Source organism: Acanthisitta chloris, unplaced genomic scaffold (assembly GCF_000695815.1).
Source record: "Acanthisitta chloris isolate BGI_N310 unplaced genomic scaffold, ASM69581v1 scaffold1772, whole genome shotgun sequence".
Classification (NCBI taxonomy): Eukaryota; Metazoa; Chordata; class Aves; order Passeriformes; family Acanthisittidae; genus Acanthisitta; species Acanthisitta chloris.
The window spans coordinates 25,013-51,878 of record NW_008660980.1 but is presented as its reverse complement, the minus strand read 5'-3'; the positions used below and the strand labels follow the sequence as shown (position 1 = coordinate 51,878).

The 26,866-nt window shown below is 36.3% G+C and overlaps 1 protein-coding gene across 1 annotated transcript in view; it reads right to left on the bottom strand.

The window, feature by feature from the left end:
• The window catches only part of LOC103797807 (docking protein 6), a 94,802-nt gene extending 72,488 nt beyond the window's left edge, over positions 1–22,314 (bottom strand). The window contains exons 1-2 of the mRNA XM_009070039.1: positions 22,198–22,314; positions 12,301–12,490 (exon numbers count right to left, since the gene is read on the bottom strand). Coding sequence (XP_009068287.1) covers positions 12,301–12,490; positions 22,198–22,282 — 275 coding nt within the window. The 5' untranslated portion in view covers positions 22,283–22,314. The remainder of the gene's footprint in view (positions 1–12,300; positions 12,491–22,197) is intronic.
• Between the last annotated feature and the right edge of the window lie 4,552 nt (positions 22,315–26,866).

The following is a 26,866-nucleotide window of genomic DNA, read 5'->3' as shown; positions in this document are numbered from 1 at the left end:
GTTCACAGTTGAATATCTACTCTAAGTGCTGTTTGAAACTACTGATGCTGTACAGGCTAAAGACACATTTTATGCTTTCTTTAATGAGGATTTTGCTTAAACCAAAAAAGTTTAAGCAAGAATGGCAAGAACTGTGGCCATTGTGTCTAAGTGCCATCATTTATTCAGTGCAAATATTCCCTCAGATGAGTTCTCTGCATAGCACTGAGATGGAATTAATTGACAAGAAATGCACCTTGACAGGTCTGCTAGAAAAGGGAAAAACAGACTGCAAAACAAATTTGGGATAGCAGAATATAAAAGTATGAAGTCCATCTTCTCTAATGCATAAAATGTTTAAGCACAGCATGCCTGCTCTCTGCCCTGGAAACTTGGGGAATTGTTAGAAAGCAAAGTGAAAAAAGCAATTGTCCTTTGCTGTAAAAAACCAGTAACAAGCTACTTTTACACTGGAGCTTACTTGTCTAGTTCAATATTTCGGAGTTTAGGCTTCTATTGTATTACACTGACTTAGGAATATTTTCATAAGAAATTTATAACACCCATGGAACTGCTCTGAACACTGGAATGTGTCAATCCCTTCTGTCCATGATTCAGTATATCAGATTTAAAAACCCCATGAACTATAGATGCAATACCTACTGGCTTCATTAAACATTTATATATAGCTATCCAAGAAGGAAGCAGTATTGGTGGCAGAAGGGAAAGGGTACAAATTCCTTATGTGGAGAATGATTATAAAATGGATATTCATGGCTCTTATGCAGCAAAAACACATAATAGCTTGAGCGTGTTTGTGGCTATTTCATCTATGCCATTAAAACTACTTTGAGTATCCTTGGTAACATTCGAAAAGTCTTTTGAAATATTTTCCCATTTTGTCAATCTGGAATGTTCATATTATAGGTATTCTTCATATCAAAGACAGAATATTAGTATCAAGATAAATGCTAATATACATTTCTATTTCTTTATATTACTATTTCTGTTCTAATTTCTCTCATGGTCCTTTTTTACCAGCCATTTGACACTATTTCCACATACAAGAAACACTTTTTTTCTTGGCTGCCCTCCATTTCATCTGCACTTCTAAAGCTGAGAGCTAATCATACCGATTTTTCTTTTTTCTTTTTTTCTTCCCTAAGAAATTGGTCTTATGGGGCTTAAAGAAGCACTTGATAAAAAAGGGAAAGTATCTGTGAAATGAAATATTTGAGGTTGTGTCGTCAACATCTGTCAATGTGACAAACACATACTGGACAACCTCTTCCTGCTACTTTTGCTCATACCTTCAATATTTTGTGGTTAGATGTTGTTCCTAAAATGCTGCGCATATTCCAAAACCAGCTACCTTTTGCTTTTACTCAGAAGTCCCTCTCTATCTATTTCTGTCTTACCAGTCCATATATTAAGTCACCACATTCCTATCTCCTCCTATTCCATTCTGTGTCCCACTCCCCACAAACTTTCCCTCTTATTTTTATTTTTCTCTGGAGTTTCTTTTAGTCCCAGAAAACTGGTCCACTTGCTGTCTAACATGTGTGCAAAATGGCTATAGCACACTCATTTCCTGGTCCTCTCCAGACCAGAGTTGTTTTGCATTGCTGCTGTCACTCTTTTTATTCTCTGGTGGCAGTTACAGTACTCTCAGGAAGTCACCAGAAATACAGATGATCCAGACTGTTCTTTCAATAAATAAAGGTTTGGCACCCTAAGTCATCATCTGAAAGAACTTCAGGGTTTTCCACTGAGTCATCACCAAGACTATACAATTTTCTGCCCTTCAATCTCATTCCTGACTGTAAATGATACTTGCAGTCTGACAGCTTCAATTTTATTTTGACTTCTTAAATACCGCATACTAATAAACATAATTTTTGCAATAAGTTATATATAATTTTTATTTACCTTTATAGTCAACTTGATGAAATTTCAGCCATAATAGCACACATTTCAGATAAATAAAATATCTACTGTCATTCATCCCAAAATGCTGTTTTCAGAAAGTGTATCAAGTGCCATATAAATTATTATTTTAAAGGAGGGATATTTTCCAAGTTGGACAGAGAATTATTAAGAAAATAGGGAAAAAAAAGTGAAAATCTGCTTGGGTGCACTGGTTCAAACAAGCCATGCGAATACAATGTTATATTTGACTTTTCGGCCACTGACAGGATAATCAAGTAGAGGAAGCATCTTGGTGAATTATAGCACTGACTGAGTTTTATTCCAAAAAGTCAGAAAGATCAAATGATGTTTGGAGCCACTGAGATTGAGAGATTCCATTAGATGCTGCCTCTCCCTCCCTCTTTCTAATAAGATGGAAGCTTTTTAGAAAATATGTGACAAATGATGGCTCACAGCAGAAATAAATCACATACCACAGAGTACAGCATTATTAATAGTGCAATAATAGTAATAACTTTCTGTGAAAGCAAAGAAGTACTATTAGGAGGGACACAGTAGCTAATAGCATTTCCTCTAACAGGGGCTAAGGGACAAACCTTCCTTTGGTACCTAATAAATAAGTGGAAGATTAAAGGAGCAAGTGGGACCAGTCAAGCACACCTCAAAAATAGCCTGACTTTTCCAGAATGCTACTGACTAGGCACTGCCTCTAAAGTGCTCTCCATCTCCCCTGTGTGACAATACTTTGATAGTTCTTTAGTTAATGTAAATTAGAGTGAGAGGACACTTAGTTGCAATAAAAGACTTGAGGGGGGCATAATGTATGATAATGCTAGGAGGGCTGTGACATGGTTTTCAGTTATTAGGCTTGTTTTCTCCTTAACAAAGTGCTTTGTGAAAAAAAGCTCTGAAAATTAGCACATGGATTTGTGTTCAAGCATCATTTATCCTATTTATCTAAAAAATTAAAGGAATTACGAATAGTAAATTGGATAGTACTTTCAGGCCTTCTTATTTAGTTATACACACATTTTGGGAAAAAGCATATTATTTTATATGTGTTTTTGAACATTTTGGGGTGTGTGTGGATTTGTCTTAGTAGTAGACGTTCACAAAGAAGAACTTGGATTTCATTAAGGGTGCAGCTGTTGAGAAGTTGTTAAGAATATATATCAGTTTTTTAGCATATTTCAAAGGTTTAAACCAAAATATCCTAGGTGTTCACCAGTTCAAGAAAACTATCTGGCTTGCAAATGCATATTGCCTCCATTAATTTACTTTTAATATTATTGTCTTGATTTTGTTTGCCTATAGCTTCTTACAGAAGAGCAGAACTTATTTTTCTAACTAATGGCATGACTGAAATGAATAATTAACCAATTAATAGATGGAAATACTCATTACCTTCATGATGATTGATTTTTGCAAAAAAAAATTGTAAAAAATTACAGAACTGGAAAAAAAAAGAAGTCAGTAACCTCCACAGTTACGTATTCCAACATAGTCATGGGTAGAGTGAGATCACATATATAATAAGTATGTTTGGAAATGTGTATATATAATATAAATACATATAAAGCTCTGTTGGTACTAGCATTCCACTCATTAATGAAACATCAGAACAGAGCTACCGAAATAAAGAATTACCATGGAAATTTCTACACTAGAGTTTCTGCTCTCACATTAATACTATGTTCAGAATACAGAAGTATTTCTGGAACTGCTATATGTCTGTCAATTACAGTAAAAGCCAAAACCACAGTACTGACCTCTTTTTGAAGCAAAGAAGTTACTGGGTTCCCATATCCTCCAGAAAAGTTATATCTTAGGAAGGCTAAACAAAAAGATGCCAACAGGTATTTTATAAGTGAGTTTATTATCTGAGAGAATAATGAATTAATACTGCCTAAAAGAACAGAGGAATTAGGCAGATATTAGGCTAACCTTCCAAGACCAGCCTGCTAAAGCAGCTTTCTCAGCTCACGAGTAGTGACTGGCAGTCAACCTATACTCAACTTGATTCCAGTATAACGAAGACCCAAGACTGAGAGAAAAATAAAACTTGCACTGCAGTTTTTTCACGTGTCTCATACAAGAGACAACTGTTCAGACACTAAAATGACTTTTAGAATAAGCCTATGTGCCAGCTGAAGCAGAGGAACCAGAATTTCTGACAACAAATGAAGCCCACAAACGTATAAAACCGTGCCCCTTTATCTTTCCGCAACGCTCCATGTGTGCATGTGCAAGCACTGGTTTGCACAGTTTCCTACATATTCATGAGCAAGGCTCTTTTGTTGTGCAAATTCAAGCCTTTGCATTCTGATTACTTCCTTCTATGTTTGTATAGTACACAGCCACAGCATAGAGGATATTTCAAACCTCCTCCTCAATCGATGAGCCTCCATTCATAAGCTTTGGAGAAAAGAAGGATTTATGTGTGTTTAGCATTCTCGCTAGCTAGATGATTCTCTGTGCAAAATGTGGCCTTCTGGACTGACCTTTGTGAAGTGTTTAAAACTCTTCTACTGCCTGTATAGATTAATTAGGTGCCAAGTTTCAGCATTTTTAATTAGCTCATGCAAATTGGCTTGCTGGGGGAGAGATGCAACAGCATTTAAGTGCTAAAATAGACACTTATTGTAAATGGTATCTATATACTAAATGACGAACATTGCAAAATCTATTAGCATTTTGTATATAAGAACTTTTGAGTTTTGACGCTGATTTTTTTTTTTTTATTTTAAATGGGGCAGCTAAAACTAACTTGACTTAGTTTCCAAATCTGAGATTTTCAGTCCTCCTGTATTTTGAGGTAGAAGCTTGAATGTTTTTATGACTCTTGGAAAGAAAAGGACCTGCTGTTGAGGCATCTCAAGTTATCCAGAACTGCCATATAAGATTAATTATTGTTGTTGCTCACCGCTGAATTCAAAGGTTAAAATGTAGAGTTGAAATAATAATTGAGTCTTAATGTGATTAAGAATGTATGAATTATTTCATCTGCTTCTTGTCCACTCATACATTACACAACAATATCCTCATTAGCCATTCAGCTTCAGAAATGTTAATCCAACAACACATGCTTACAGGAGAGCATATATATGAAAAAAAGACAATTAGAACATGACAAGTAAATAACAAATCTTTTGGGGGCTCATGCATGGATGTAAAGCTATCTTAAAGCTAAATGATAGCTGATCTTCAAATATTTTAAAACAAGCCCTACTTTGACTATGACACATGACCGTGCTATGAAAGGAAAAGGCAAATTGGGCACTTCAAGGCACAGTTCATGTTATCTCAGGATCATCAGAAGGAACACATGCTGTCTGCTAATACATTAGGAGAACACAGTACAATTCTTAGTGATTTCATTAAAAAGCTTTGCAACATTTCAATTAAACCAATGATATTGGATATCTGGTGATCAGTTGTTGGTTTAACCCCAGCTAGCAACCAAGAACCACTCACACACTTCCCCACCAATGGGATGAGGGAGGGAATCGGAAGGGTAAAAGCTAGAAAAACTCATGGGTTGAGATAAAGAGAGTTCAATAAGGAAACTAAAAGCTGCATACACAAGCAAAGCAAAACAAGAAATTAATTCACTGCTTCTCATGAGCAGGAGGTGTTCAGCATCTCCAGGAGAGCAGGGACCCATCATGCATAACAGTTCCTTGGGAAGGTAAGTGCCATCACTACAAACATACCCCTTTCCTCCTTCCTCCCACCTTATATACTGAGCATGGTGTCATATGGTATGGAATATCCCTTTGGGTTTGGGTCACCTGTCCCAACTGGGTCACCTGTCCCAACTGTGTCTCCTCCCAATCTCCCATGCACCCCCAACTTCCTTGCCAGCATGGCAGTCTGGGAAGCAGAAAAGGCCTTGGCTCTGTGTAAGCTCTGCTCAGCAATAACAAAAACATCTCTGCATTATCAACCCTGTGTTCTGCACAAATCCTAAACACAGACCCATACTAGCCACTGTGAAGAAAGTTAACACTACTTCAGTCCAAACCAGCACAAGTTGACAACTCATGCTGATCTCTCTGGGATCTGCAAATATGAGCCACTTCTATAGATCCCACAGAGATGACGGCTTTCCTTCCCAGTTGTATGTCTTTTGTGTTCACTGGTAAATTCTGGGTGACTGTTTCTATAACTGCATGTCTCATGCAGTACAAATTCGTAAGAAAATTTACTGCTTAGGCAATGGTGAATTAATGAACTAGTGATGTGCTCAATACTATCAATTTAGTATTTATAAATTTGTTCATTGTTATGCTACACAACTTCATCTATGAAGCATGGTGCTCTGTCCTAGGAGTTGCTGACTTCTCAAACTATTTCTGATAAAATTAATAAAGGTAACTATATTCTTTCAATATACTGTCCTTTAAAAGATGCCACTGTTTTTCTCAGAAAAATTAGAGCTTTCACAGTGAAGTGGAATGGCTCAAGCATTCTTTGTCAGTTGGAGAAAATCTTTTGTAGGGTTGTATATCATGGCTGAATTTACAAAACGGGTTAAAAAAAAAGAACACTTTAGAAGGTGCCATAGAAATTTAGGATAAAGAATATTATATACAACCTCTTCTTCTCTCTGCTTCCCATATTCAGTTATACTGTGGAGATTTTAATTGATATGCAAGTCTTGGTGGACCTCGCTCTAACTTATCAATGCTAGAGCAGTCTGAGAGGAGCCTTGGCAGAGATAAAATGCAGTGAGCACTTTATAAATCACTTACAATGAGCTATATTAGTTTCCGCTAGTTAAAGAATTCTTAGATTAGGTACCATGATCAAAAACAGAGTAAGAGTCCTGTCGATGAGTTAAACACACAACTCCTTTTTAAGTAGGGTTCAAGTGAATCAAATGACTAACACAGAACTTATTCCAGGTCAAGAATTTGGCAGGAGGCAAATTGAGACTTGGAATGGAAAAAAAGGAGGAATGGAACTACAATTACAACATATTATGGTATAACTTTGGCACTGCTAAATAGCAGGAACTAACGAAACCTTTTCAGTGGTAAAAAATGCCATTTTTACTACAATTAGACCTATGTCATTATTGAATAAAAAATCCAGGGGAGGATACATAAAGAAATTACTGTTTCTTTCAAAAGAAAGTTGTTTTTTGCCCAGATTTTAGTGATACCTGCTGCTTGCAGAAAGAATATGAGAAAGAAGTGCAGCCAGAAAACATAAAACACAACCATAGTATATTCACATCATGGCTAATCAGGCTTTTTGAAAATACCACAAAAGTGTAAAATAAGAAAGAGATCCTAACAGACTTAACTATTAAGCATGGGACAGTGAGAGCACTGAGCTAATGTTCATGTGAAATGATAACTTTATTGCAGCTGCACAAATGCTCATACTGCTGCTCAACCCAAAGTGACTTATAAATTCTATTACAAGCTTATGATTTATAATGATATTTAGAATGGGTTACAATATATGATTCATAATTCTCTGATAAACCCATGATAGCTAAAATTAATCCACTGTTTTAGATAATCCACCAGCAATAAGGAATTTCAGACTTCTCTTCAGGGAGGTATAGACCTGAACTGATACATGCAACAGTGTATGAAGTCCCATGACAGCTGTCTCATGAGGCACATACAAAAGGGGCCCCTTTCTACATAAGGGGAAAAAAAAGGATGTTTCCTGTAATTGAACTTTAAGGGTTAATTGACTAATACATTTCACATTAACACCAAAAATCACCAAAGAAGACTGACAGACAAATGAAAGATTTCAGTCAGATGTAGTGCCTGAAGCAAACACTGAACTTTCTGCTACAGATAACCCTAGCATCTGTGTATCTACCACTGAGAAAATGAGTATGTCAGTCTTGGGTTGCATAAAGGGAAAAAATATCTGAGAAATTCTCATGTCACCACTCTGTAATGCTTGAGCTTAATATTTTTCTCAACCAAAGAAACAGATTCTAGATCTTAGAAGTGACAGAGAACACCACATTTCATTAGGTTTTCTCTGATGAAGAAAAAAACCCAAATCAAAGGCAAATAAAGAAGGAATGGTTTGTGTGGTTAAATGGGTTTCTTTGAGCGCACAGCATGAACAAACTTGGAAATACTTGAAATTGTTTAAATTTCAACATCTTGTCTACAAAAGAAAGGAAAAAATATTTCAGAAAAAGGAAATGTGTCATGGCTTTGTGGCTCCTTCTGTTCTCAAAAATCCAAGGTAAACCTTTTGACTCCAACTCTACCCAACTGGAAACTTATGGTATTTGACAAAGTTTGGCTGGAGCTTCCACAGCCCACCCCTCATTGTATTTTCTCACCATGTTTGCCTTGAATTCAACTGGTTTGGGTTTTTTTGATCATTCTGCCCAGCAGTTAATAGACTTATCAGACAGCTTCCATACATAGAAAATATTGCTTAATGTAAATGGCAGAATTACAGTATAGCAAATGAAAGAACATTTCAAAAGGACCAGAGAGTCCATATGTGTTTAATTTTCTTTGTGCCTCAGTTCTGAATTCTTAGGCGTCTCCTCTTACATCCCTAAAAAGGTGCCTCAGACAGCTTGTTTTCTAAAAAGGAAAGCTTGGACAACTGCCTTCTGCAGTTTCAGAGAGTGGATTTTAATAATTGCTTATGGCATTTATTATGGATTGTTTGGTTTGCATCACTAGCAAAACAAATCCTCTAACTTGGGAAGGAGACTGAAAAAGATGTCTTCACACCTGATATGTATGATCAGATAATTCAGCTGCACCTACTCTACTACTTTTCTGGTATTTTTCTTGTATTGCATGCAATTAATGCAATCCAGTGCAAATCAACAGCACATTCGTCTGGACAGTTAGGTGTGCGGTTCCATAAGGAGCACAATTCCCATTTCAGAGGCTTAAAATCAGAGACAGTCAAGGACTAATGCCTATGTACATGGAGCAGCATTTCGAAAAGCTTGAAGAGAAGTAAGTGCACCCATGCAGCTCAACTGCACAGTGTCTCCAATACCCAAAATAATGAGAATGAGGTGTCTGAACACATTATACATATCCATAAATTAAAGAAACACTGTGACTCATTGATGGTTAAACATTAATACTCCTGTCATGGTTTAATCCCAGCTGGCATCTAGGCATCACACAACCACTCAGTCACTATCCTGATGGGATGGAGAAGAGAATTGGAAGGGTAAAAGTGAGAAAAGACAGTGTAATAGGTAAAGCAAAAGCTGCATTCAGAAGGAAAACATCACAAGGAACTCATTCACCACTTCCCACGAGCAGGCAGATGTTCAGCCATCCCCAGGAAAGTCAGCCTCCTTCACACATAACAGTGACTTGGGAAGACAAATGCCATCACTCTAAATGTCCCCACCATTCCTTCTTCTTCACCCTGCTTTATCTGTCCAGCATGACACCATGTGGTGTGGAATGTCCCTTTGGGCAGTTGGGGGTCAGCCATCCTGACTGTGTCCCCTCCCAGCTCCTTGTGCACGCCCAGCCTGTGTGCTGGTGGGGTGGGGTGAGAAAAAAAGACCTTAACTCTGTGCAAGTGCTGCTCAGCAACAACTAAAACATCACTGTGCTATCAATACTGTTTTCAGCACAAATCCAACCCACATCCCCATACTCTGCCCCATATCCCATGTCTACCATGAAGAAAATTAACTCTACCCCAGCCAAAACCAGCAGAACTCCCCAACTCAATCCAAGACTGGTAAGGTGGAAGGCCTAGCTCTTAAAACAGTAAATGCTAGATTTCTACCTCAGGTGCTCTGAATTATCATGGGATCCATTCACTGTGTTAGATGCACAGTATTAATCTGTGAAAAGCTATTGTAGTGCCTAATGGAGTTGTGAATGACTATTTTCTTATCGATGGACAGATTGCATCGGATTAGCCCTAATCAGTACTTCAAATAATAAGAATCTCTCCATCTAACATCAAACAAAGCCACACAAATCTGTGCTTCATCCAAATCTCAGCAGTTTGGATAGAGAAAAACACAAATTAAGGAAATTACTGACAAGAAATATTTCATTGGTTCATTAAATAATTAAAATAAGGATGTGTCGAACTTCATAGATAGTACAAAGATAATCTTTACAAAGTCCAACACAGTATAAAACTAAACAGAAAAATCTGATAGGTTAAAAGAATCTGAGTTCATTCTTCCTATATTTTAGACATTCTTCAAACTGTGTAACCAATACATTTCATTAGACAAGTGAATAGTTCAGTTTTATACATCTGAGTCCATACTCCTTTCAATGAAAAGAAATATATTTATTAAACAATAAATTTGTCAAAAAAGATTAATTTTGATGAATTTATTTAACACAGTATCTCTGTGAATACGTCAATTTATTTTCTCAAACAAAATAATACCAAAACTCAGCATGTATAATAAAAATATAAAAGTGAGCTCTTAATATTCATGCAAACCTCATGCACATATACTGGATAGCTGCTAAAACTCAGTAAAACGTAAGAACCTATTTAAAAATATTTCTTTTAAAGCAATTGTGTCCATTTAATATTTAAGCCTTAGGGAAAAATTAAAGCAACAACACTTTTCCTGCATAACATTCTCATAAAACATGGATGAGCGCTCCACTTCTGTTAAAACAACATGCATGAGGAATTCATTGCATTAAGGTACTAGCAGATCAGGGGACAAAGAAAATCATGTTCAGAAAGATCAGAAAGATGATTTGTTGATTAAAAAATGATTAAAAAAAACCCCAAGCAAATCAACAACAGATTTTAAAATGAGTATTAGTATTGCCCTATATAGCCTTTGAATGTTATTGAAGCTACTGACTTGTCTCTAGCCCTATTTTTTACCTCTATGTATTTCTGTCTGTCTAAATATAGTCTTTATGCATTTCCAAATCAGATGGATAAAATACTCCCAAGCAAGAAAAAAGGGAGGAATCAGATCAAAGACAATAAAGCATGACAGACAAAAGTAGAGCTAATTCATAATAATAAAACACAGGAAAACAATCCACTTTTCATCAGGTCACACGGTCCATGGACTGTAGGGGCAGATGATATTCAGATACTAGCATGGAATTAAAATACTGTAGGAGGCTTGAAATGGAATTAAAACACTGTGGGAGGCTTGAAATGCTAATTCTTGCTAAAATTATATATTTGAATAAACCCCTCAGCTTAATCATTGAAATTAAGTTGAAACATAGGTCAGCTTTGCTAATTTCTATGAAATTAAATATCAACTAAAAAAAAGTAACTATGTCTCCATGGTTTTTAATTGTGAAGTTATCACAGAAAAGTAACAGAGCACCAAAATGCCTGAGTGACATCGGACTGGATATTCAAACAACAAGTAAAGTGGTGACTTCCACCTATAAAAAGCTGCAGAGTAATTTTGGCCATTACCTCCTTTGACAGTAGGGTCCATTTGATCCATGCTTTTCTTGCTGATCACAAACTCTACTTTTGTGAACATTTGTTAATGGTATTGAAAGTATATATCAAAATGCATATAAAGATTTTTAAGCAGACAAGTATATATCAAAATGCATATAAAGATGCATTTAGTGAGGCTAACCCAAGACTGTAGAGACACCTGTAATTTCACAGATTGCTTCAGAAAATTCAGGCTTCCTATAAAGGAGTATGACAAACCATAAAAAACCCAAACCAAACCATAAAAAACAATAGTCTAGAACCATAAAATACAAGATGAAACACTATCAAAGGGAGAGTTAAATGCAGGATTATTTTTGTGCAGAAAGGAAGAAAAGGCAGTGAACCTAATGGCAAGATATGAAATGCATTAAAAAATATGAAAGAGAAGCAAAACAGAGCTCCATGGACATTTAAAGCTGATCTAAGGATGGAAATGGCAATGAGGATTAAAACTGCAGGCAGAAAAAAGAGCTAGCCTTTTTACGGGTTCACAATGTTCTCTCTGCTCCTGCTTGCAATTATACTCTAGGGTGGCAATCAGTCATCAGGAACATCCAAAAAGAGTAATATCCACTGTAATGGAAGTTATTTCATTCATACTGTGTGACGAGCCTTTTTCATGATCCAGAATTAATTTCTTCTACATCAAAAGTAGTCAAATTATACCACACTAGTGTTTAAGCACAGTGAGCCTTATAAACCTTAAGAATGACATTTCAATCACAGTTAAATAAAAGTCAGAGGAAGCTTAAGCTCAATTTAAATATAAGACATATTAACATTTATTTCGATCACTGGGCTGAATATATTGAAAAGTAATATTCAGCAAATAGGAGTCTATGGAGAGGCCATGTGTTCTGTCTTGCTTTATAATGAGGCTAATCACACTTATCAGACTGCTTTTCAAAAATCACTGCTTATTTATTCTTTTTGCATCTCCTCAGCTCTTACCTTCCAGATTCAAATGTAAACCACGTTGAGTCACGTCCATATCTCCTCAAAGAGCTCAGAGGCCACATGACCAGCTTGACCTTGGCATTGTGGATGTCCCAGAGATAGATGTTTTCATGTGTGATCTGCATTGTACATTCCCCATAGATATCTAAATTTGGTGTAGGCATAAGATAAACATTGAATCGTTCTGGAAAAAAACACAAAGTAAGACACTACAAGTTAAAACAAGATTTTATACCGGGGGAAAAATGAAATAAAGTGTTTAGTTCTGATGGTTCAGAAGGCAAGGCCTTCTGAACTTTCTAGCCTTTAACAGAGGTGAGGATCCATAGAGGTCAAAAAAGCCTTGCTAGTGTAGATGAGAAGAATAAAAGGAGAATAATCTTAATTTCATTTTCATTATCAATGATGCAGTAGACTGAAACACTGTTCACAGACGATCTGCATAGTCCTCTTGGACTTATGTTCCCAGCAACTTATCTGAACTTAAATTTTTATCCTCACATTAAGGTCTATGACTCTTTACAAATCAAAATTTGCAATAACATGAACTCTGACAGAGACTCTTCTCTCAAAGAACAGAACTACAGGTACCTTGGCAAAATATGTATGTGCAAACATCGCCGCTTAGAAAAACTGTCCTTGAAACTGCAAACCCATGTTTACTTGTTGAAGCTTATTAATAATTACATTCCTTGCATTCAGTTTCTCTTTATTTGCCAAAGTCATAATTATTTGTCAAATTAATAACAATTTTAATCATCTGTTGCTTTCTTGAAAAATCAGATTCAACATGATATATTATTATGGTCATGACATTAATTGCTCTCAGCTGCAATTCCCCTGCAAAATGCATTCATTGCAGTAAGAGGTCAAGGGCATTAATAATTTTCTGAAGTGCCTGAATTGCAAGTGATTTAATAAGCAACACAAAACAAAAAAAATCCTTAAAAAAGGAAAAATGGAGAAATCCATGATGATATAAAACACCATTAACTCATATGGAAGGAATATTAATAGCAAGAGAAATTTAAATAAAAATGCAATTTTCTGTGAAAAATAACTAATGTTTGTATGAGTTGCTACTACAAAGAATGAAAAACTCAGTTAAATTTCCAGTTGTACAATTGGAAGTGCTAGTCTGTATTTTCATTCTAAAGGCACTGAAATGTTAGGGCTTAATAGAATAATATGGGAGAGGGCAGACGATTCACAACTTTTCTCTCACAGTTTTCTTTCATCTTTGAAATAGGACAGAAACACAAAATGTCAGTGCTACTGCCTGAAGGGTGTTGACAAAGAAGGTAAGAATGATTTAATGTATGAACAATGCTCATTCAATGAACAATGCTGGGAAAATGTTCTTTAAAGGGACAACTGTTAGGAAAATTGTCTCCAATTACTTGATAAAGAAATTAGAGTTTGGTGTGGAACATTTTAAATCTACCGTTTGAACTGAATTTTCTCATGGTATCTGCGTAAAATTAGGAAATAATTAAAATTAATCACTAGAGGAATAAAGTGAGAGAAATTTCTTTGCAGCAGTCAAAATTAGATGCACCTTCCTGTTGTGTTGACATTCAGTATTACAGATATTATGTCTCCATTTTTTAAACATTTGATATGTATATATACTTTTCTGACAACACAATTAAAATATTGCAAATAAGTGAGTTAATATAAATACGCTAGAATTGTGTGTGTAAATAGCAAAAATTCAGCTGAGGAAAGAACGCAGGCAGGGAATTGCTGAGTAGCAGTAAAAATTCCTGCCCCGTATAGCTATAAGCAAACTTGTCATCCCCAATGTTGTACTGTTTCAGTCAATTTAATTTTGTCCTATTAATGACTCCCCAATTGATTCACTCAGTCACAACCTCTTCTCTGAGGGCCTAGTTCTCATTAGTCACACTAATGGGTGTTAGCCCTAAAAGTTTCATTTTATGACTAAGGTCCCAAGTGGGAGACTCCCATCATTTTGTAACAGCCTTCTGACACACAGCACAAATAGAGTAGCAGGGGCTGCTGAGACCACTGAAAAGAATTACCCCTAACCCTCAGAGGAGTGCATGGGGCAGAGGTCTAATGTAATGACTACTAAAGTAAATGGAAGGACTTGCACATGGGAATACGGGTCAATGACTGTATGGGGAAAGGAATGGTAGAGAGCAAGATAATTTAAACTTTGCACTGGAATTTTATTTATACATATATGGCTTTTCAGTATCCATATGTCATTGTGATTGTCATGCAAAAATTCCTAGCTATGCAGGTGTGATGTCATCTGTTATCATATATTAGACTACAGTTTTAGATTGTCATGCTGTTACTTATTGCTACTTCCCTCCTCTATTTGAAAGAAAGATGCAGGTGACCAACATGCCAGTCACTTCTCTCTTACATTACATGAAATAACACAATGTATCTATGGGGGAATGGGGCTACTGTCTGAGAATGAAAATCTTTCCCTTTCCCTGTATTCACTGACAGAATACCTCAGATACCAGAGAAAATGAAAAGGTACAATTATTTTCTGAAGTAAATATTAAACTGTAGCGTTGAGGGCACAGAATTTTTCAACTTGATTTCGATGTTACCAGGATACTCATGAAATGCTCAACTTCTCTGAAGTGTTTGAGGACATTATTACGTGAAGGGTATTCAGGACATATGGTATCCTCAAACTGTCAGGAGACATTTGCTGACTGTGCATGGGAGGTCAGTGTCTAAGGTGAGATGTCATGGATTAAAGGAAGTATGTCTGATTAAAGTGAACATCAGCTCCAGGGCAAAATGTAGCACCCTTGGAACTTAATCAAACTGGCAAGAAAACTAGTGTACAAACATATGTGCTGGAGAAGACTGAGGATTTTTGCTTTTGGAACAAAAACCATACTTTTGAGTAGTGGGCAATTGTGGACACAGAAAGGTGTAGGTACTATTAAATGATTTTATTAATTAACATGCAGGGTCAAATTTTTCCATTTCAGAAAATATTTGAACAAGGATCTAGGCAATCACAACAGAATCATTCGATTTTTAGAGGCACGTTTTGCCCTTAAACTTATCCAGACAAGAACAAACATTCACAGGCTAGATTTGGGAATCCCAGATGAATTCTGACACCAGATCTTTTTGAATGACATTGAATAGGTTATTTAACCTCTCTGTGGTTCAGACACCTTTTGCATAAGAGTAGGATGAGATAATAACAGTTCATTGGGTAGTAAGAGTAAGTAAATAGAAGTTAATGAGGGACTGAGAAAGTAGGGAGATGGAAGAAACCAAACAAGTAAATGCTGTCTTGCTGGACAAGGTAAGACTAAGACTGAGCAGGTGTAATTCTTCAGCATCCCTATCCTCCTTCCTCTAAAATTGGTGAGAGTGAAGTTCAGGGAGTGGGGGAGCCAGGATGGGAAAAAATGCTGATGTATTTCTACACTTATTATTCCACTCAATGTAACTGCACTTTCCCATCTTCTTGAATAAGCAGAGCAATGCTTCACTATACAGTTTGCGCATGTAAAGGTGTTTAGCAGTTTGGATTTGGTAAGAACATGACAATTAATAACATTTGCCAGGGTATAGGAGCATAAGAGTCTTTATTATAATGAGCATATTGACTGAGATGGAGAATTGGCAGCAACTCTGAAATGCTCTCAGCCTTTTAGCTCAAAGTCCAGCTGTACTGGGGAAGCAAAACAACTGAAGCCCAGTGATCCTGGTTCTGCTATTTTATCACTGGATTCCTTTTCCTAAATCATCCCAGTTGGAAAACCGACCAGATGACATTGCAATATTGCAATCCAGATGCTTGGTGTCATTTCAGCTTTAATGATGGGTAAAAAACTACTTATGGAAGGAGACAGGTTGGTGGGGTCTATATAAACAAAAACAGGCTTTTAAAGCAAATATTCAGTTAATATATGGAAGAAACTCCTCCACCTTTGAGACTTCTGCTGCTGACCATCTGTGGCTAATTTTCAGGAAAAAAGAGCTTTAAGTCTTGAAGGAGCAGCATTTTGTGTTCATTCACATGTCAAGTGTATTAAAATGTTTCTCTTCTGCTGTACACAGTAACAAACCAGGACTTCAGTATTACTTTTTTTCCTTTGCTGATAAATATTCTGCTTTGATTCCATTAAAAATGTACGGAAATGTTCATAAGCATCTCAATCAAAATTTAAAGGTTTCCGTAAATATATATTTTTAATTGTTTCACTGATAAGTAGTAACGTAGAGAATCTAAAGTCTCATTGTTTCACTGATAAGTAGTAACGTAGGGAATCTATAGTCTAACTGGATTAACCACTCATTAAAACTGTAAACACCTTACTTTTCAATATAAAGCTGTCTGTGTTTCATTTATTTAAAAAGCCCAACCAACAATGTATAAAAATGGGATTAAGGGTAACAGAAGATGAATAAAAAAAACATGCAAAGTGCTTTTGTATATTAAATTACAAACAGAGATTCTACAGACCCTAGAAAAAGCCCTAAAACAAGTCAGCTCCGTGAATGTAATTACAAAGTCTCTATGCTTTAGCTGTAGTTTGTAATTTCAATATGTAGCACAAAGACATAACTCATAATCCTCCTCTGAGGATTCAAGGACTTTGTTCACTATGAAAAGCTACATTTTTACTAACAGGAATTAATGAGTTTCTTGCAATTAAAATCCAAGAAGTAAGACTGCTGCTCCTGTGGAATGCTTTTAAATAAAAATGGAAAGTAAAAATTAATGTTATGAAAGAAGCAAAACCTTACAAAGGAATTAATTTTATGAGATATTAATTTAAATATTATGCAGGGAGGAAAAGCAAAAAATCAATTATCTTTTAAACTTTTCCAGACATCTAAAATCAAAACTAGCTTTATAATGCTATAAAAGGTAAGAAGTTTAAAAATCCAAAGCACCAGTAACACATAATAGAAAAGCATCATATTGATACCACAGCTATGACAGCTAACAATAAACAAGCTGTAGGAGCAAAAGATGGATTGGCTTTTCTTCAGTTTAAACATTTTCATTTTAGCATTTGACCATTTTCTGCAGGTTTTACATTAGGTTTATAAGTAAAGTTTAAGAGAATATGATTTAGCACAGGAATACACCTATTTTAGTGCTATTATTTAGTATTCAAAATAAATAGTAACAGAATCTTTACCAATAGGAAGCACCTGCTCCTAAAGAATGAATTTATCAATAGTCTACACATAATGCTCTTTCAAGCAATATTACCTTGAATATTCTGGTTTCTTTTTTACAGTAAATATTATCTGTCATTGTATACGGTCAGTTATGATGACTTATTTCAAATTGATTCTCTTTATAAACAGTGAAAATAGTGACACATCGGAAACAGGGAGCATGGACAAATTCTAGATATGCTAACACGTGGGAAGATAAAGGTCTTAAAAAACCTCACATTTGTTTAGTTGTTTTATTTTAGGGTGTATTGCAAATGCTTCCAAATGCATTGAGATGGAAAGGAAGTTTCCAAATCTTGCAAATGAAGTCAGCACTCTACCTTCAAAATTCCTTTGCCTAGGAGCAGATTGAGAAATCTAAGGATTATACGTGTGGAAGCATCACAGGAGATTACTTAGAAGACATGTCAACAGTTTTATCAGATCCAACTGAGTCCAGACTTTCTTTCCTGAAGTTATAAATATGTCTTATCATTGCCTATATAGCTTCACTGCCATTATACTAAATTAATTATCTGAACAGGAGCACGATATGAGGACTTCACTGCTTTTGCTTTCATAATGTATTTTGATTATTTAGTAAATAATCTAAATGGACATTCATAAATACTAAAAGACTGTGCTTGATGTGAAAAGAAATTTAAACAGAAACAGTGTTGCTGCTATAGGACTGAGGGATTACTAAGATTTGCAGGAGAGAGAAGGTAAAATGGTTGGAGAGCAGCAGAAGCTTCATTTCACATCTCACTTTTATTGGAATCTGTGTATCATTGCAAACTAACCAGCCATTAGATATGAGCCTTAAATTGAAAAGAAAAACAACTAAGGGTCATTTTCTGCAGCAGAGTTTACACAGTAAGACCCATGGTAATACTTCTTGAAAGTAATAAAAGAGATGAAATCCAGTGAGAAGCCTTCTGTTACTGATGGGCTTTGCACAAGAATTGCTTAGATGTGTTCTCTATCCTTTCTACAAGACACAGTAGCTAAAGCTGTCTGCTCTAAGCAGTGTAGCTCTACAGTTTGCCTCTTTTTGCTGTCACCACTGCAGAATTGCTTGGTGCTGCAGGGTCAAGCAACAGTGCAACTACAATAAAACAGATCTCACTAGCACTTACTGAACAACTCAGGACTATAAAAGAATGACTCTTTCAGATCACTGCACTAGCTTAAATTCTTATCCTCATGTGACAGAACTGCCTTGTGAATGTATGGCCTTTTAGCCATGACATTTGCACACCAAACAGCAGCTTTGTCAGCCTTTGGCACAAACTGTTTTGCAAACCATATTGTTGCATTCCTGTCAGAGAATCAGGTGTCTTCCCTTCTGAAACCTAAAGCTCATCTCAGAAGAACCACAAGAGTAAGAATGGGAGGATAAAGAGACTCAGCTGTAATAAAGAGAGATATTAGACAAATGATAGAAAAACATATTTTCCTTGACAAGTATTTTCTGAAATGTGAGTCCTTGGGTATAAAATAATATAAGTAGCATGTAGGAATTTTAATGATCCCAGGGTGCATACAACAACAGTTAATAAAATTATTTCAAATGCTGCAAACTGAGAGTAGTGTCCTCTGTGATCACATACAGGAAATAAAACACAAACCTACACAACTGAAAGTTGCTGGTTTGGGTTTTTTTTTTTTCAAGAGAGAGCCAATTTACCTGATCCATTCAGTGAATACCATTACAGCATGCAAATGTCCTTTAAGGACAAGAATGGGCAAGCAGTTGAAGAGGTGAAGAACATTGTGTATTAAAAATATTATTGCTTGGAAAGTGTAAAGCAGGTCATGAAAACACCCCACCTTATTAGGCTAGTTCTTTTGTGATCAAGAAAGTATCTTTACCAAATTTTAAACATTTCAGAAAATGTTTAGGGCAAAGAAACCATTTGAAAAAACCTCAGTGAATGAGATGCAATTAATAGTTAGTATATCTGTTCTTTTAGGATTAATGGTATTAACACCTGGCATATCACAGAGGTATCAACAGTATAGCACCATTAATCAATTGCTTTTAGCCTTTAAAAGTGTAAAAAATCATTTATGTAAAACTGAAAAAGCACTGACACTGTAATGTTTATGACAATCTGTGGTCTTGCTCAGATAGTAAGAGACATCTTTTGTTTAATGACCTGAAAGAAACCCCTTGTCTGGTTCAGGCAACAGAACTTGCATGAAACTAGATGCTGAGTCTTTGAGATTCTATTACAGGTTTTAGAAACCGTATTCTCACATCTCTGTTTCAAGTAAACATTAATAAACTGACTAACTCAAGAGAAATTCTATGAAGTTGACATATTTGCAATATATTTTGAAATAATGACATTCAAATGACACTGGTATTATACCAGTGTACAGTTTTAGTTAGCACAAACAAATAAAATGATCCAGAGAGTGACACAGCTGCCATTTTCACAATGAGCAAGATTTTAGACAGTTCTCATGAATTTCCAACTGGAAAATTAACTTTGACCTTTCAGTTTCAGGTCAACGGAGGCTCAGTAGACATTTAAAAGGCTTTTAGATATCTTTTGAACTACAGTTTTCGACAGCATGTGTGTAAGAGCTACAACATGGGGAAAACATGAAAGAAAATAAACTAAAAATCTGAATTTTTTTACCAGAGTTCACCAAATGGTTCCACCCTCCAACTAGTCACCTTTTCAATAACACTGTCATGTGGAGAATGACACTATCGGGTTTGCAGAATAAGGTAACTAATATAAACTGAAGTCATGGTTCCACTCAACCAATTTTACTGAAGGAATGTGCCACAGAAATTTGAGTGCAACTGCAGGTTCTTACAGCACAGAAAAAAGAACAAAATGCCAGATTTCATACCAATAGTAAGAATCTCTGTGCTTTTCCCCTCCTTCCAAGTTGATTAAAAGACCCCCAAAACAGAATTTGCTTTGCTTCTGAACAAGACAACTTGAATTTCAAACATGCTTATTAAAATGCAAAGTTGTGTATCAAGAGGATGAGGGAAGCATGTGGATAGGTATCAGAATTACTTGTCTGAGATACTGTAACTAATGATTTAGCAGAGCATGCTTGTCAAATATTGGATTATATGTATTCAGTCACTTGGTTTAAAAGAATACAGCTAATGATACCCTCCATGCATTATTATTCATGTGATTTGTACAACAAATACATGCTTTGCCTCTTTGTTTCCTTTCATTTACTTACTTAGAACAATAAAGATGCTAATTATGTTCATATATGCCGGTTGGTAGCACTGCAATTAATTTCTAAGCTAAGCAATTGAATCAAGACTAGTTCACACAACAGACCTAATCTATGTCACCTGGAGGTCACATGTGTGCAATTGGATCTCTTTCAAGAACATGAGAAAATGCAGTATTTGCCATCTATGTCCTATACTGCTGGACAGTACATGAATTCACTGCAGAAAGAGCTTGAGGAATTTCAAGCTATTTTTCTGCTCATATCACAGGCTTTCAACCAGATTTATTTCCTTTCACATTTGTCAAGGAGCTCCACCTGCTCACACATCTCTTCAACAGCATGCATATGAGCTTTATACCTATAGCCTATGAACATATACCAGATGGGATGCTTTGAGTGGTGCCTGATCATTATCACTTTCCTACAACATTAGTTGCTTTCCCTTTGTTGAGTAGTTTGAGACTACAAATTGGATCCTGTGTCTCATAGCAGGCAAACAACATTACAAACATTTGAACTTCTTTTAAATCACATTTCAACGTGTCTGTTTTTTGAACAAAATTCCTTTAAGATTTCTGTATATTTTATGCTATTTGCAATTAGGTTCAGAGATGTCTGGACTCCCGTACGAAATTAATACAATATAATCAATATAGTGCTATTTATTCTGTAATTTAATTATGTAATTTTGTTCATAATGATGGTTGGCTTGATATTTTATGACCACTGAGGCAGTGTGTGTTATTACTTTGTTGAAAGCTATTGGATCTTATAAAAGCATCAAGACAGTAATAACCATTGAGAGCTGTAATTTAGGGAGGAATAAATGAGCACATTTTGTGTTGCCCTCATGTTCATTAATAGGAATTAAATGACAGGATAATCACAGATTTTCTTTTGTTATTGCATATTCCATCCACTAGCATTCTTCCTGTGCATGCATCTAATCTAAAGTTCTGCTCCAAATAGCCTTTAGATGAAGACTTACAACTCAGGTTTAGTGCAGACTAGTATCTGTCATTGCCCTTTTCACCCGTATTTGACAACATTGAGATGATCTTGACTTCAATATTCAAGACAGGTATGAGTTTAAAGCAAATATGTGTTTTGCAGTCCAAATTGGTGTTGATGTGTCCATCACTCTCTTTAAAAGGCTGCAGAACAACAGCTGCTGTTTTATTCCTCTGCACCAAGGTCATGATTTCCAGAACCAGAAGGGTCATGGTCACCATTTCCCATGACAGGAAAATATGAACACAATGAAGACATAAAGTCACTCTACATGTGCTATTTGGCATGGAATTAAATCAACTTTATTTGTAGGAAAAGCTAGGATTAAGCTTCAAAACCACATTCAAATGTTTATTTAATAATGATGTGCTTCTAGATAATAGCAGAAGTCCTCACAATGACAAACACAAGCAAAGATGACACGGGACATCACCTAAGAACTGATTTAGAAGAAAATACAGAGTTACTTACCATTTTGTTCCCTCTGGACTCCAGCAGCAAGCAAATCTGGTTCCCCAAGACTTATATCATTGAGCCTGGCTCCTAGACACTCCATGCAAAGATGTTTGCACCATTCCTCTGCCTCTAGTTCTGGGAAAACAGAAAAAGAAGTTGTTCATGTTAACATTTTACCCCAAAAAAAAGTATGGAGTTAACTCAATACCTTCTTACTGGCCAGCTTTATGACAACATGCTTCTGTTGAAACAAGTTATTAGCATGAATTCTTTTCAATTCGTTTCTTTGCCTTGAATGCTGAACTTTGAAAAAGAACACTGTTAGGACTGCATCTTCCATTCTTCATATTTGAGGACAGGAGGTGGAGCAAACAAAGAGGAGGAATAAAGAATTTTCAAGGCAGCATATTTCTAGTAAGCCTTCCTGAGAGAAAAAATGCAACTTAGAGAAACTTTAGATATAATAGCTTAAATATTCTTTACTGTTTTTTAGGTGAGTCTGAACTATTTAAGCACTTTCTGTTTCTAAAGGTGCTAGAGTGTTTTTCTAAGAGCAAAGGAAAAACAGCAATAAAATGATCTTCAAATGTAAAACTTCCTTCTCTGCTGTAGTGAACAGCTATGCCTGCCAAGTTAGTCTGAATAATTAATTTTTTTGGTTCTGTTCACCTTTTTTTTAGTCTCAGAGCAATTTGGGCATTAGTTAAAATATTTATATGAAAATTCAAAATCTCCTAGTCCTTTCTGAGTCCTCCATTGCACCCCATTGATGTACATCTGAGAGTTCCCTATCTGCCATTCCCCAAGGCATAACTGCCCCACACACCACAACAGCCCCCTTCCTTCACCTCCAGCCTCATCCTATCCACTTCCCAAACTTAACATCATGAAATCTCTGGCATTGGTCAAGCAACCAAGATCTCAAGTTGGTGTTAACACAGTGTTAAAGCACAACTAAGAAAAATCATGCAACTACCCTGTTTTTTATTACAGGATAGTCTTCACCTAAGGGAAACTCTCTGGAGAGCAGCCTTGGCACAGGGCACACACTGAGCATCCATGGTCACAGTCAATCTATATCTGATCATCTTTAGGAGTGGGTGACTTCAGTAACTGGGAAATGTCTGTATTAAACTGCCAGTCTTTTCACTCCTACTTCTGGGGACATCTGGAAAATACTTTTGTGACAACCTCTCCAATGTAGTGCTGAAACTTGGAGAGAGAAAAATACTGCAAGCAAGCCCCAAAGCATTTAGCGATGATGACTCATTGTAATTAGTGAAAATTTATACCCAAGAAAAACTGTTCTGTGCCTAATTGGTACAGTCCTTAAATTCTTGCCTGGTTAGGCATAGATCTCATGTGACAGAAACATTTGCTGGACAAGAAAGGGAGACAGGCACGCAATTCCAGGTGTCCGAGAACCTTTTGATACTCTCCTTTGTTCAGGGTCCTGAATAATCCAGGAACAGATTGTTCCTGAGTTATTCTGGCTATCAGCTGACTGAGTTCTCAGACAGACAGCTCAAATAATAGAGCCTATTTTGGGATTTTTGAGAGCCAAATGTGGCTGTCATCACAAGAATATGGGAGCCTTTTTCAGAGTGCTGTGAGGAAAGGGGTTTCCCTTAACCCTTCCTGCTTTTTGCAGTCTTTGTCTCAGGACACAGATTCCCAAAGTTGGTCTTCTCATAACATTCTCAGCTTCTGGTAAGAGAGTTCTGTCAGTAACATCCAGATGACATTTAACTTTCTATATAAGAAGAAAATACTGATGTAACAGCATACTGTTTTTTCAAGACTTCCATAGATATAGCCTCCTTGATGGAAGTAAGGAGAAAACAGGTGTATCTCTGGACAACAACAAAAATTTACAGCTTTTAAAATGAGCAAGATCAACTTGGTTAAAAGCCTACTTCCAAAATTATTTAGTTCATGCATGAAGAATTTTTCCTGTTTACTCTTCTTCTCCTTCAGCCTTTGACATTTCCTTCGATATTCATGAGGTCTGTTGAACCAAAGCCATTGCTTTATAAACCACATCTTCCTATGGAGACGTTTTCACGCAAGGGAGATGATAGAAGTGGACCCCAAGACATGCTGCCCTATTCTGGCAGCACATGGAGAGGGGGGCAGTGCACCAGCACACAGGTAAGTCAAGCTTCTTCTGGGAGAGTTTCCACTGAGTTGCCCAACATCTGCTTCCAAGTACAGATAAACACTGGGCAATCAGTGCAGAAAGGTGGTAGCACAAAGGTGACAGTGCAAATCTAGGCAAGTACTGCCATGTTTCCTTGCCTTCCCTTCTTTTTTTTGTCTAAACTGTATCACAGAACATTATATATATGCTGACAGAATGCATAGCTTTGTATAAAGCCTGCAGTTTTTCCTGGAGCTTGCTCAGGATATAACATACTATGCATTTTACAAAATCTGCATTTTATTACTTTTTTTGATTGTGCCTGCACCCAGAAAGAATGGGCATGTACTGAAAATGTAGAATGAGATGATGGCAAACAAACACTAAACTAACCTTTCTAATATTACAAATATCTAAGGAGAAAGAGAAACTATTGGTATTTCCATAAATCCAGTTTACCATCAATATATATTCAAAAGAGGACTCTTATGTAAAAGCAACAAGTTCTATTTATACGTATTCTCACACCACATTTCCAGTAGATATTTTTAGAAACAAACAAATGCATTGTTCTAGGAAGCAGTTCCTTGTGTGTCTTTGCTTTCGTCTCCTCAATCCATTTGACTCCCTTTTTTACAGGAACATCTAGATCCTGAAAGCTTGGATCCAGAAACTGCCTTTCAGAGTGTTTGACTCTGGCAGTTTAATTTAAGCTACTGCTTCTTTGCTGCCAAAGACTGATGATTAGTCCCAGATTAAACCATTTTCCAACAGCCATACAGAAGAAACTTATCTTAGGGTGAGCATTATAAGTTCCTGGCTGTATTTTGCAAAGTGTAGGCTATAACATGCATTGTACTGCTGTATAACTCAAAATTTCTATCTTACAAAAATGATCAACTTAATGCTACAGAAAATATAGTTTCAATGCAGAACTGAAATATCTTCCCACAGAACTGTGAGGATTTGTGTCTGCTGTCAGAAGAATCAACATTATCTGCAAATGTGTCTGGAAGGTCAAGGGTATGAAGGTACTGCGCGAGTTAGTTTTGCCTAATGCATCCTGATAGCTATTGCTTAGTTGCAAGGGATTGCCTTCAACCTTTTCCTTGACAGACATGTGAAATCTTATTTAGAAGTAGGTGAATTACCTTTCAAAGACAAAGCTTTGTTCCTCCTTTCATCATGTGCATCTATAAAGCAATTCATCATTCTTTTGTAAAAAGACTATAGAATGCTTTGTGTTTCTGGATAACAAATTAAATATAATTTATGATTTTAAAAAATCATTTATCATAATTTATAGTAAATAAATTCATCCATCATGGCAGCAATCTTTAAGAATGAGAGGTACCATGTCACAAAACAGAGATATCATTCTTACTTCTTTGTTTTGATAATATACATATATTGAAACAGAAGAAATATTACAGTGGAACCAAGTCATAAAAAACTGCCAGCAAAACTGTTCTCTTTAATGCATGTAGATGAGATTTGTTGGTAGTAAATGCTGAGGTTTTAGTCATAACTGGTACTTGTCATTGAAAAATTTAGTTTCCTTTTAAGGTAGCAGAATTCCTGGTCTGAACGATAAATTGTAAAGCATGTTTTCACAGCTGTAAATAAAATAAAAATACTTGCATTTTTATCTTTACAGTTATTTGATATAAAATGCTGCTATGCAAATGTCGTGAGCTGAGATAAAATGCAGAGATGGAAGACCTTAATTAGGCACTGCTAATTGCCTAAGAAATATTTCTGGGAACATATCGGTAAACTTGTTACTCAGCTTCTTATTGACAATATTTTCCTGCAGCTGAACTGAGCTTCTAAGTAGTGCCTGAGGTTGTATGTAATTTCTGCTTCAGTTCTCAGGTGATTAAACTGGTGCTGTACCTAGCCCAACTACTGAAGCCATGTATTGCAAATAGCTGATACCACAGGATAATAAGTGGGTTTGTTGATATAACAACAATGGTGAAATAATTGGCAAATAGTGCTAGAAATAAAAATTTGTCAAAGTGAAAGTGCTCTTCTGCTACTTACAGTTTAAAACAGTTCATTACACACAACCTATTCTACAGGGAGGAGGTGGGGGCAGTGATAGAGATATACAGACACATTTCATTTTACTGTTCTAAAAGATCCTTTAGATCTCTTTCTATCTGGCCTCTAGATCCTCTAGATCTCTGAGGCTAGAGATGGGATTGTTTTCAGACTTCTAACTTAGGAAGCATTTTGTGTGTGGACTTAACCAAATACCTTCTGAATCCTGGTAACTTCATGTTCTTTCACATTTACCTCCTGTGTTCACATGGCACAATCCTACGCGAGCCTTCCATCTCCCATCACGAGTTGCCAGCATAATCAAATGCCTCCAGGCTGAGATAAAGCGGCAAAGAGCTGACCCCTCCTGCTCAGTGCAGCTTCTCTCTCCTTGAGCAATGCCATCTCTGCTGTGCAAGGCAGTGCCCTCCATTCCCAGGGATCCCTTCCATCATTATAAGCAGCAATTCATTGCATTCATAAAAGAATAGCTCTGTT